The sequence below is a fragment of the Alexandromys fortis genome, unplaced genomic scaffold (assembly GCF_014885135.2).
Source record: "Alexandromys fortis isolate MF-2015 unplaced genomic scaffold, M_Fortis_MF-2015_v1.1 scaffold_13, whole genome shotgun sequence".
In the NCBI taxonomy this organism is placed as follows: Eukaryota; Metazoa; Chordata; class Mammalia; order Rodentia; family Cricetidae; genus Alexandromys; species Alexandromys fortis.
Window position 1 is genome coordinate 12218433 of NW_026067908.1, and position 13326 is coordinate 12231758.

Consider the following 13326-nt stretch of genomic DNA (forward strand, 5'->3'; position numbering starts at 1 on the left):
CGGCTGCCCGCATGGCTAGCTTATGTCCCAAAATAATTACACAGAAACTGTATTCTTTTAAAAACACTGCCTGACCCATTAGTTCCAGCCTCTTATTGGCTAGCTCTTACATATTGACCTAACCCATTTCTAATAATCTGTGTAGCCCATGAGCTGGTTTACCAGGAATGATCTTAACCTGCGTCTGCCTGGAGTGGGAGAATCATGGCGACTCCCTGACTCAGCTTCTTTCTCCCAGCATTCTGTTCTGTTTTCTCCACCCACCTAAGGGTGGCCTATCAAATGGGCTAAGGCAGTTTCTTTATTAATTAACCAATGAAAGCAACAGATTAGAAAGAAGTCACTCCCACATCAATTGGACACCTGATAAAAATTCTAGTACAATAATCTAGGCTGCCACTGGCTTCTGGGGATAAAATGGGGAAATGAATTACAAGTTAAGGAAGCAATTTTATTATTTGATTTTGAGTATACTTTACTGAATATACTCAGTATAGTACAAAATTCAAGAAATTAACTTTTGGTCAAGATTTTTTTTAAAGAAAGGAAATGAAAAAATGAAACAAAATACTTTCTTTTTCTTACTGCCCTTCTGTTTTCCCCTTCCTGTTTAATATTCAGCAGTCTAAATTCAACTTTGTTGTGTGATCGTTTTCTAAGCTGAGCCAGGTCAGTCTCAGGCCTTCTGATTCAGTCTTTCAGCTGTTGCAATTACAGGGAGCTCAAGTTTGTCAATTCAGTCGATTAAAATTTGGCCAATCACCTCTTTAACACTGTATTCTTTTCTTTGTTACACTCATGTAGGAAAGACAAAGCAGAATAGCCTCAGCTCACCTGCGAGAGAGGAATCCACAGCAAAAGACAGCGATGAGTAAGCTTGGCTTTAAAGTTACAGTCACTGACTCGTACTCGGGAAAAACTTGACTGTTTTTAAATGAATCCTTTATTTATTTATTTATTTTTGTAAATTAGTAGTTTATAACTGGGCTGAATTATTCTATCTAAACATTTATTTATTTTATATGTTTCTCCTCTTAACTCTTTGCTGTTAAGGAAAGTACTTGTGTCTTACAGTGGTTATGTAGCAGGAGTGTATAATGCATTCATTTTAATACTGATTAAGCCTAGGTCTAGGCTTGTGTATATAGACCAGTTTGAGGTGAAACTAATAAGAAAATCTCCATTTAACAGACACCTGGATAGAAAGGGAGCGGCCTGGCACAGCATAGAGGGAGAGGGTGAGGAGGACTCCCCTCAGCCCAGGGTGGACGCCAACACCCAGCCCAGTTCACATTGGCCTGCCACCAGTGCCTCTGAGTGAAAGTATTTTTTGCAGAAATTCTGTGTATCCTAGAAATACTATTTATGTATGTCAACCTGGAATGACTGAATTATCAAGGGAGTTGAATTTGCAAAGTGGCTCATATGCTCACCTCATCTATGAAGTGATTTCTGCATGCTATACCATAGGATGTAAAGTGAAGTTTCAACCCACTTAGAGCTCATAGTCTTATGTTGTAAGTTAATATGTCCTCAATTTAGAAATGAGGTATATTGAACATGTTTTCTAAATCATTTATAGGGAACTCTGAAGCGTTTATCTAATTATTCTTTATTAATAAACACTAAGGAGTCAGAAATGGGATCAGAGAAGTGGTGGCAAAGTCACCAGGGACCTCCTTTCTTTATTTTCTTTCATTTTTAAAAATTTATTTATTTAAACAATCTTTTTTTATTTTACATTCCTATCCCAGTTCCTACTCCCTCCCATCCTCTCACTCCCCCACTTCCTCCCACCCCATCCCCCATCCATTGCTCAGAGAGGGTGAGGCTTCCCATGGGGAGTCAACAAAGTCTGACAAATCACTTTGAGGCATAACCAAAGCCCCTATATTTAGGCTGAGCAAGTTATCCCTCCAAAAAGAATGGGTTCCAAAAACCAGTTCAAGCACTAGGGATAAATTCTGGTTCCACTGCCAGTGGCTCTACAGACTGCCCAAGCCACACAACTGTCACCCACATTCAGAGGGCCTAGTTTGGTTCTCTGCAGGGGAGTCAGTGAGTTCCCACTAGCTCAGCTCAGCTGTCTCTGTGGGTATCCCCATCATCATCTTGACCCCTTTGCTCATATTATTGCTTCTCCCTCTCTTTGACTGGTCTCTGGAAGCTTGGCCCAAAGCTTAGCTGTAGATCTCTGCATCTGCTACCATCAGTTGCTGGATGAAGGCTCTCTTAACGTAGTCATCAATCTGACTACAGGGGAAGGCCAGTTCAGGCACCCTCTCCACTATTGCTAAGGTTCTTAGCTGGGGTCATTATGTGGATTCCTGAGAATTTCTCTGGTGCCAGGGTTGACGCTAGTCCTATAATGGTTCCCACAATCAAGATATCTCTTTCCTTGCTTCCCTTCTCTATCCTTTCCCCATATCAACTCTCCCATTCCCTCATGTTCTCTTCCTCTCTCCCCATTTCCCACCCTCTTCCCCTCCCATCCTCCCTTCTACTGCCACCCCCACACTCCCAGTTTTCTCAGGAGATCTTGTCTATTTCCCTTTTCCAGGGGGATCCATGTATGTCTGTCATTGTTATCTAGATTCTCTGGGGTTCTGGACTACAGGCTGGTTATCCTTTACTTTATGTCTAATATCCACTTATGTGTGAGTATTTACTTTGTTTGTCTTTCTAGGTCTGTTACCTCACTCAGGATAGTTTTTTTTTCTAGTTCATCCATTCACATGCAAATTTCAGGATGTCATTGTTTTATTACTGTTGATTAGTACTTCATTGTATAATGTACCATGTTTTCTTTATCCATTCTTCAGTTGAGGGGCATCTAGGTTGTTTTCAGGTTCTGACTATTACAAACAATGCTGCTGTGAACATAGCTGTGCACATGTCCTTGTGGGTATGATTGAGCATCCTTTGGGTATGTGCCCAAGAGTGGTATTGCTGGGTCTTGAGGTAGATTGATGCCCAATTTTCTGAGAAACCGCCATACTGATTTCCAAAGTGGCTGTACAAGTTTGCATTCTCACCAGCAATGGAGGAGTGTTCCCCTTACTCCACATCCTCTCCAGCATAAGCTATCATTGGTGTTTTTTATCTTAACCATTCTGACTGGTTTAAGATGGTATCTCAGAGTTGTTTTGATTTGCCTTTCCCTGATGGCTAAGGATGTTGAGCAGCTTTTAAAGTATCTTTTGGCCATTTGAGATTCTTCTGTTGATAATTCTCTGTTTAGATCTGTACCCTATTTTTAATTGGATTTTTGGTATTTTAATATCTAGATTTTTAGTTCTTTATATATTTTGGAGATCAGTCAGTCCTCTGTCCAATGTGGCGTGGTGAAGATCTTTTCCCATTCAGTAGGCTGCTGTTTTGTCTTATTGACTGTGTCCTTTGCCTTACAGAAGCTTCTCAGTTTCAGGAGGTCCCATTTATTAATTGTTGCTCTCAGTGTCTATGTTACTGGTGTTATATTTAGGAAGTGGTCTCCTGTGCCCATGTGCTCAAAGCTACTTCCAACTTTTTCTTCTATGAGGTTCAGTGTGACTGGATTTGTGTTAAGGTGTTTGATCCGTTTGGACTTGAGTTTTGTACATGCAAATACATAAGGATATATTTGCATTGTTTTACATGTCAACATCCAGTTATGTCAGCACCATTTGTTAAAGATGCTTTTTTTCCCATTGTATAATTTAAGCTTCTTTGTCGAAAATCAGGTGTTCATAGGTGTGTGGATAAATATCAGGGTCTTTGATTCAATTCCATTGGTCCACCTGTCTGTTTTTATGCCAATAGCAAGCTGTTTTCATTACTATAGCTCTGTAGTAGAGCTTGAAGTTGGGGATAGTGATGCATCTGGAAGTTCCTTTATTGTATAGTATTGTTTTGGCTATCCTGGGTTTTTTTGCTTTTCCGTATGAAGTTGAGTATTGTTCTTTCAAGGTCTGTGAAGAATTGTGTTGGGGTTTTGATAGAGAATGCATTGAATCTGTAGATTGCTTTTGGTAAGATTGCCATTTTATTATGTTGATCCTCCCTATCCAAGATCATGGGAGATCTTTCCGTTTTCTGGTATCTTCTTCAATTTCTTTCTTCAAAGACTTAAAGTTCTTGTCAAACAGGTCTTTCACTTCTTTGTTTAATATTATACCACCCAAGAAATTTTATGTTATTTGTGGCTATTATAAAGGATGATGTTTCTCTGATTTCTTTCTCAGTCCTTTTATCATTTGTATATAGGAGGGCTACTGATTTTTTTTTTTAGTTTATCTTGTATCCTGCCACATTACTGAATGTGATTATCTGCTGAAGGAGTTCCCTGGTAGAATTTTTGGGGTCACTTATATATATAATCATATCATCTGCAAATAGCAAAAGTTTGACATCTTCCTTTCCAGTTTGTATCTCCTTGTTTTCCTTTTGTTGTCTTATTGCTCTAGCTAGAACTTATAGTAGTATATTGAATAGATATGGAGAGAGTGGACAGCCTTGTCTTATTCCTGATTTTAGTGGAATCACTTTCCACTCTCCATATAATTTGATGTTGGCTGTTGGCTTGCTGTATATTGCTTTTATCATATTTAGATACATTGCTTGTATCCCTGATCTCTCCAAGACCTTTATCATGAAGGGGTGTTATATTTTATCAGAGGCTTTTTCAGCAACTAATGAGATGATCATATGTTTTTTTCTTTCAGTTTGTTTATATAATGGATTACAATGACATATTTTTGTTTTTTTTCATTTATAGATTTATTTCCTTATTGTACAAATTACCACACAAATACAGAATTCACAATCATACTTAAGAGAGCACAGAAATCTTCTCTTGACTATAAAAGATAATAAACTACAAGAACAACTCCCCATTGTCTGGACGAGAGTGCTGCCAAAAAGAAATTCCTTGTACATGGATAGGAGGTTTTGTAGATGGTTGAGACTGCAGTTAAGCTTCATACTGTATTCCTAGAATCAATATGAGCAATGAAATTCAAGATTCACATGGGTTTCTTGTGATAGATTTTCGTACGTTGAACCATCCCTGCATCTCTTGGATGAAGCTGACTTGATCATGGTGGATGATTTTTTTGATATGTTCTTGGACTCTGCTTGCCATTATTTTATTGAGCATTTTTGCATATATGTTCATGAGTGAGACTGGTCTGTAATTTTCTTTCTTGCTTGAGTCTTTGAGTTTTTTTTTTTTTTTAATCAGGGTTACTGTAGCCTCATAAAAAGAGTTTGGCAGGGGCTGGAGAGATGGCTCAGTGGTTAAGAGGATTGCCTGCTCTTCCAAAGGTCCTGAGTTCAATTTCCAGCAACCACATGGTGGCTCACAGCCATCTGTAAAGAGGTCGGGCACCCTCTTCTGGCCTTCAGGTATACAGACAGAATATTGTATACATAATAAATAAATAAATAAATAAATAAATAAATAAATAAATAAATAAATAAATAAGTAAATATAAAAAAAGAGTTTGGCAATGTTCCTTCTGTTTCTAGTGTGTAAAACAATTTGAGGAGTATAGGTATTAGCTCTTCTTTAACATTCTGGTAGAATTCTGTGCTGAAACCATCTGGCCCTGGGCTTTTTTTTGGGGGGGGGGGGCTTTGATGACTTCTATTTCCTTAGCAGTTATAGGTCTATTTAAATTGTTTATCTGGAACTGGGCGGTGGTGGCGAATGCCTTTAATACCAGCACTCGTAAGTTCGAGGCCAACCTGGTCTATAAGAGCTAGTTCCAGGACAGGCTCCAAAACTACAGAGAAACCTTGTCTCAAAAATAAATAAATAGTTTATCTGGTCTTGATTTAATTTTGGTATGTCCATCTATCCAGAAAACTATCCATTCTTTTTAGATTTTCCAATTTTGTGGAATACAAGTTTTCAAAGGATGACCTAATGATTCTTTAGATTTCCTCAGTGTCTGTTGTTATGTCCCCTTTTCATTTCTGATTTTGTTAATTTAGATGATCTCTCTCTGCCTTTTGGTTAGTTTGTGTTGAAATAGGAGTGGCGGTGCTACGTCCCCAGAACCCCGGCCGCCGGCTAGCTTATGCCCAAAATAACAACACACAAACTGTATTCATTTAAACACTGCTTGGCCCATGAACTCTAGCCCTTATGGGCTAATTCTCGCACTTGGACTAGCCCGTTTCTAATAATGTAAGCACCCCAAGGTGTGCTTACCGGGAAGATTCTAGCCTGCGTCCATCCTGGGTCGGAGCTGCCTGGGAGAGCGGAGCCTGGTGTCTCTGCTCCAGAGAGCAGAGCTGTTGTTGCATCTCCCCGGGAGAGCTGAGCATGGTGTCTCTGCTCCAGAGAGCAGAGCTGTCGGGTCTCTCAGGGAGCAGAGCAGAGTCTGACCTCACTTCCTCTTCCTCCCAGAATTCAATTCTGTTTACTTTTCCCACCTATGCTTTAACCTATCAGGGCCAGCCAAGCAGTTTCTTTATTGCTCAATGACCTTCCTCCATCAAGTTTGGATAAGGATTTGTCTATCTTGTTGATTTTCTTTAAGAACCAGCTCTTTATTTCATTGATGCTTTGTATTGTTTTCCTTGTTTCTATTTTATTCCTTTTACCCTCAATTTGATTATTTCCTGTCATTTACTCCTCATGGGTAAGTCTGCTTCTTTTTGTTTTAGAGCTTTCAAGTGTGCCATTAAGTCGCTAGTGTGAGATTTCTCTTTTTTTATGTAGGCACTAGTGCTATGAACTTTCCTCTTAGCACTGCTTTCATGGTGTCCCATAAGTTTGGGTATGTTGTGCATTCATTTTTATTGAATTCTAGGAAGTCTTTAATTTTTTCTTCCTTGTCCTAAGGGTGATTCAGTCATGTAGCTAAAATTCATGTGAAGTGTGGCTAGTCTGAATGAGATGTTTCAATATAAATATACATCAGACTTGAAAACTACAAAGATATCTCAGGAATTTTTATATTATTTTATGTTTAAATAATAATTCTTTGAATATCTTGAGCTAAATAATGTTATTAAATTTTAACTATTTCTTTCTATTCATTTAATGCAGCTACTTGAAAAGTATATGTGTGACTTACGTTTCTGTTACGCTTCTGGATGTGTATTCTTAGATGATAAGATCTTAAAATTAGAATACAGCCTGAAACCGCAACAATGATTAAGTCATCTTTGGCTTGTTTATTTGATAGAATATTGTTTCAGCCCTTAAAATTATCCATTTTTGGTGTGTGCATGCCTCAGAAGTTAAGCAGTTGTAGTGGTCCATGCCCATAATTCCAGCATTCTAGAAGCAGAAGCAAGAGAATTGCTACATATATGATAACAGCTAGGCTACATAGCCGTTTCCAAGTCAACCAGAGTTACACTTTGGCATTCTTTCTCAAAAAAGAAAGAAAGAAAAGGAGAAAGAAAGAAAGAAAGAAAGAAAGAAAGAAAGAAAGAAAGAAAGAAAGAAAGAAAGAGAAAAAAATAAGAAAAAACCCTCCCCTCCCCCAAAAGCTTGTTATGTTAAGTAAAGAAAGCATCATTTAAAACCTGTGGTTCTCGACCTTCCTAATGCTGCTTTCAGACACTTCTGCATGCTGTGCTGACCCCAACCATAAATTTATTTCATTGCTGCTTCATAACTGTAATTTTGCTAGTTATGAATTGTAATGTAAATATCTGATATGAAGGATGTCTGATATGCGACTCCCAAAGGGGTCACAACGAACAGGTTGAAACTGGTGATTCAGACTTACAAAAAATAAAGTTTAAATCCTAAGGAGGAAAAATTCCAACCTACTAATGAGTAACATGATCACAAGGAAGTAGGTTTCCCCTGTTAGTTCAAATTTAAGAGATTGCTTTTGTATCTTTTTCACGCTGAACTCTGCAAGCTATTATTTTAAGTTCCTAGATAGCACTGCCCTGCAGTCTCACCCATGGTAAGTGAACAATGGAATATTAACTCAAAAAGGATGTATGGAAAGGAAAGAGGCAGCTATGTCTCCCCTCGCACCGATGGGTGAGAATGGAAGCTGGGCGAGTAGGCGCTGAGAGGGTGATTAATAATGTGTGTTGTGCTTATAAAGGAATATCAAAACAAGGGGAGAACATTTCCATATGTTAGCTCTTTGACACATGAAGAAAGGGCTAGAGAACAGCGTGTGTCTCTAGGAATAGAATTACAACCCTGGGACCTGACACATCCCTGCTTATTCTTAGTAACTATGCTTGTCTGTTCCTTCCTAGATTCATAGTGTTGCTATCCAAAATTGAGAGATCAGCAGAAAACATCATGGAGATAATGAAGAATTTAAGTAGTATACAGGTTTGCACTTTTCTCACATGTAATTTTCAGACCTCTGCTGTCCGTTTTGAAAAGGATAAAAAAGAAGCCTTGTATGTCTAGTCACAAGTTTGCAGAGTATATAATTTATTTCTCATGGGAATCTTCCCTGGTTATAGTACATAATGATTAACTGTAATATTTTAGTAATAACTGGCATTTTCACATTTAAAAGTAATTTTGTGTATATGTTTAAGGTTTTTGGGATTTTCATTTGTTTGAGATAGGGTCTCACTATGTAGCTCTGGCTGTCCTAGAACTCAACTATGTAGACCAGGCTGGACTCACAGATTCACCTACTTCTGCCTCGCAAGTGCTAGAATTAAAGGCATGTGCCACCACACCTGGCATGTTTAAATTAAGTCTCTTAATAATGATCCTTTTTTTTAAAAAAACCTGCTCTTAATTGAGCATAGTGATATATTTCCTTAATGCCAGCACTCAGGAGGCAGAGGCTGGCAGATCTCTAGAGTTCAAGGCCAGCCTGGTCTATATATTAAGTTTCAGGTCAGCTAAGACTATGTAGAGAAATTCTGTCTCAAACCTTACGGCCTCTATAGGGCTTGTTACACTTGACTTACCAGGAAAGATCAAATTTTCTAATTTAAGATTTTTTTTAAATGAAGACTGCAGTGTATTGTATTTTGTTTATAAATAACCTCTTAGTTGTAGAGAATTTACTCAACACACTAAAAATAGTTTTCTTTTAGGCTTTGAAGAACAACAGAAGACTTGAAGATCTCATTGGTGTTTCCCTGGTCCCATGTTCCTTAAAAAATGAAGTAGAGAAAACTATAACACTAAGTAAGAAAGATTAATGTATTTTTAAAGTTTTTTTTAATTTATGTATTTTATGTATATGAGTGTTTTGTCTGCATGTCTGTCTGCATACCCGAGAGGGCATCCGATTCCATTATAGACGATTGTGAGCCACCATGTGAGTGCTGGGAATTGAACTTAGGACCTCTGGAAGAGCAGCCAGTGCTCTTAACCACTGAGCCGTCTCTCCAGCCCCTGTATTTCAAACGTTAGTAATTTTAGAGATAAACCTCCTAATGTTTCTCACGTTTCAGTCTGCTAGATCACAGTTATTCAGAGCTGCCCAGGTAGAAGTACTGTTCCCTTCATTAGAAAAGGAGGCATGTGTCTTTTAGAGGATTTGCTGTTTTATGGCTTCCTCTTGGATGCAGAAGAAAAGATTGCTCACTGGAAACTGCAAGCAGACTTCCTTTCTAGTGCGCTCACTTTCAAAGTAAGAAAGAGGACAGAGTTGTGCTTGATAGCTATAGTATGTGTCATTTTGCATGATCTTCCAAATAATGAGGAATTATTCATTCATATTCCATATTTGTTTGTTCTTAGCCCAGGTTGTCCTGGAAATCATCACATAGCCTAGGCTGTCCTTGAAGTCACAGCAGTCCTCTTTTTTTTTTTTTTTTCCAGTTTCTTGAATGCTGGGATTACAGGTGTGTGCCAACCACACCCAAATATTTTATGGTTTCAAGGTTTCAAGTTTCAAGACTGGGTTTCTCTGTAGCTTTGGTGCCAGTCCCGGAACTAGCTCTTGTAGACCAGGCTGGCCTCAAACTCCCAGAGAGCCACCTGTCTCTGCCTCCCGAGTGCTGGGATTAAAGGAGTGCACCACTACCACCCGGCCACACCCAAATATTTTATGTCAATTCTTTAAAAAAAAAAAAAGATTGCATGTCTTTGTGTTTGTGTTAAAGAGCTTATGTTCACGTGTGTGTGCCCGTGCTCTGCAGACCTGCCTGTTCCTGTGGATCAGGGTTTCTCCTTTAGTCTGGGACTTCTGTTTTCTCATTTGGCTGGAAACCAGCAAGTCTCGGGCATCTTCCTGTCCCCGCCCTATTCAGATCTAGGACTATAGTCATGCACAAGATTCCCAGCTTGTTAGATGGGTGCAGAGACACAAATTCTATTTCTTATACTGGCTCAGCAAGCTAACCACCAAGCCATCTCTACAGCCCCTTATGTTACTTCTTAATCTGGTGTTTTTTTTTTTTAATATAGTGACAAAAGCAGCAGAACAAAAGCTGTTTGATAAGAAGAATTCAAGAATTCCCCCCCAAAGGTAAGATTGTACTTTAGTTTATTATGTAAGGAAATGTTTTCATGGGGCTAGAGTGTGGTTCATCAGTTGAAAGCTCTTATCACAACTGCAGAGGACACGGTTTCGGTTTCCAACAACCCACGTGGTGCTGTGCAGCCATCCGTAACTCCAGGTCCCAGGGATCCGGTGCCGTCCTCTGACCTCTATAGGCACCAGAAACACATATGGTGCTCAGAATACATGTAGACAAAAACACTCATACACATAAGATAAAATAAAGTAAATCTTTTTAAAAAAGAGAAATGCTTTCATTTCAATCAGTTCACAAACTAAAACCTAAGTATGTGTGCATGCACACACGAAGACCAAAAGAGGGCTCATATTTTTTAAATCCATTTATTTTATTTAAAAATGTTTGTAATACATTAACAAGAAGACCACACCTGGTGAAATTTACTTTTCTGATGACTGGATCTTGAAATACAGTTTTGTCTTTTAATTGTAATTTCTTTTTAGAATTTTAATAATCTTTAAATTTTTAGTGGCAGAATATTTTTAAAGCATTAAAAGTAATTCGAATTCTGGAAACTTAGAGGTCATTAGTGATCCTTTGGCATTTGATCTACTAAGAACTTATACTCATGAGCATTTAACACTGGAAACTAACTTAGCAGGTTTTTAGTTTCCATGGGTGAGACACACCATATATAAGTAAGTTCTAAACCTTTTGAGACCAATTTGAAAGCCAGCATTTGATGGGGGGAGGATTACCCTTTTATCTAAGAGGGTTTTTTTTTAGCATTTATATATTGTACAAAATATGGGGTTTTATTGTGATAATCCCATGCGTACATAAAGTTTTTATCTTCTTCACGTGTATTGCCCTCTCTTACCCACCCATACCATACCCTTCCCTGTCTGAGGACGTGCATGGGTGTGTGCCTGTGTTCTTGTGCTGGCTGCAGAAGAGGGCATCTAGTGTTCCTAATAGCGTCCCTTCTGCTTTCTTGTCACCTTCCTTATTTGTTCCCTGGACTCTGCAGATGAGAGAGCACGTGATGATAACTATCTTTCTGGTCAGGCTTACTTCACTTCACAAGATAGCTTCAGTTCCATCCATTTTCTTGCAAGTAACCCGACTTTGTTCCTTTTTATTCCTTCCCTGAAAACTATTGAAGAATGCTGTGAGCATTCCTACACATTACCTTTTGTAGATTCAAGCACTCATGAAATTTTCATGAAGGAAATTTTATGCAACATCTTCAAGTGTAGCATTAAGCTAAGTAAATTATATTCATAGAAAACAATTTCCTACAGCCATTTAAAGTCTTCCTTTAGAAGATTTTAATGATCATATGCAATATGATTTCAGTTATGTACCCAAACTATAAAAAAAAATGTGTATGATCCTGTACTAAGTGGTTGTATGTGTCAACTTGACACAAGCTAGAGTCATCAGAGAGGAAGGAGCCTCAGTTGAGGAAATGCCTCCATGAGATCCAGCTGTAAGGCATTTTCTCAATTAGTGATCAGTGGGGGTGGGGCAATTCCAGGGCTGGTAGCCCTGGATTCTATAAGAAAGCAGGCTGAACAAGCATGAGAAGCAAGTTAGTAAGCAGCTTCCCTCCATGGCCTCTGCATCAGCTCCTGCCTCTGGGTTCCAGACTTGCTTGACTTCCTGTTCTGACTTCCTTCAGTGATAGACTGTGGTATGGAAGGATAAGCCAAGTAAACCTCCCAAACTTGCTTTTTGATCATGGTGTTTTGTTGCAGCAATAGAAACCCTAATAAGGCGGGTCCATATATGCTTATATATGCATATAAATATATATGTTTGACTCACAATATATTTATTGTGTATACACTTTCTATTTTAGGATTTCACTGTGTCTATTTATGGTCCTGGGTTAAAAGGACATCTTGGCACAAGTACATATTGTGTGTTGAGCTTAACCACCTCACATACTTTCTCCTCCATTCTTCCCGTTATTTCCCCTAAATATTTTCACTTCTACTTTCATGCCACGCATGTGTACATGATGTTATAGGTCTATATCTGGGAATCACAATTAAGCAAAATCATGGGATATTTTTTCTAAGACTGAATCAATAGTTATCTCCAGTTGCATCCATCTTCCTGAAAACAACATAACTCCGTTCTTGTTTATGGCTGAATTTTTTCTGGTGTGTATGTGTGTCCACTTTTAGTTTTTTGAGAAATTCCTTAATGGTTTGCAAAGTGGGTGAACTAGTTTACATAAACTAGGTTGGTAGTTTACTCCTGCAGTTGATGGGTTCTCTTCTCTCCACATGATCACCTGAATTTGCTATTATTTGTTTTCTTAGGATTCTGTTGTAACTGGGATGAGATGAACACTATAGTCTTACCTTGCATGTATCTGATATCTAATAACATTGAAGATTTTTATTGGCCATTTGTATTTTTTAAGTTTTTCGAGACAGGGTTTCTCTGTAGCTTTGGAGCCTGTCCTGGAACTAGCTCTTGTAGACGATGTTGGCCTCAAACTCACAGAGATCTGCCTCCCGAGTGCTGGGATTAAAGGTGGTTTTTCATCTTTTTGAGAACTTTGTTAGTTTCATTACCTACCATTTGATTAGGTTATATGATGTCTTGTTTAATTTTTTGAGTATTCTAAGTATGAGTCCTATATCAGATGCATAGCTAGAAAAGACTTTTCTCCCATTTTATATGCTGTCTCTTCATTCAGTTAACTTGTTTTCCTGTGCTTTTTAGTTTCATGAGGTTCCCTTTGTTGATTGTTGATATTACTTCCTGGCTGCCTTAGTCAAGAAGTTATTGCCTGCCTAAATCTTGGTCATCTTCCTTTCATATCTGCATCCTTGTATTTCCTTTTCTTGTCATATTGCTTCAGCTAAGTCTTTAGGTAGTATATTGCATAAGAATGGAGAAATA

General features: G+C 38.4%; 1 protein-coding gene across 1 annotated transcript in view; it reads left to right on the top strand.

Annotated features, from left to right (window-relative positions):
- Window positions 1–13326, top strand: part of Itgb3bp (integrin subunit beta 3 binding protein) — a 58642-nt gene that overhangs the window by 27338 nt on the left and 17978 nt on the right. Inside the window, exons 4-7 of the mRNA XM_050136046.1 lie at window positions 805–871; window positions 8224–8302; window positions 9031–9124; window positions 10352–10412. Of these exons, the coding sequence (XP_049992003.1) occupies window positions 805–871; window positions 8224–8302; window positions 9031–9124; window positions 10352–10412 (301 nt within the window). The remainder of the gene's footprint in view (window positions 1–804; window positions 872–8223; window positions 8303–9030; window positions 9125–10351; window positions 10413–13326) is intronic.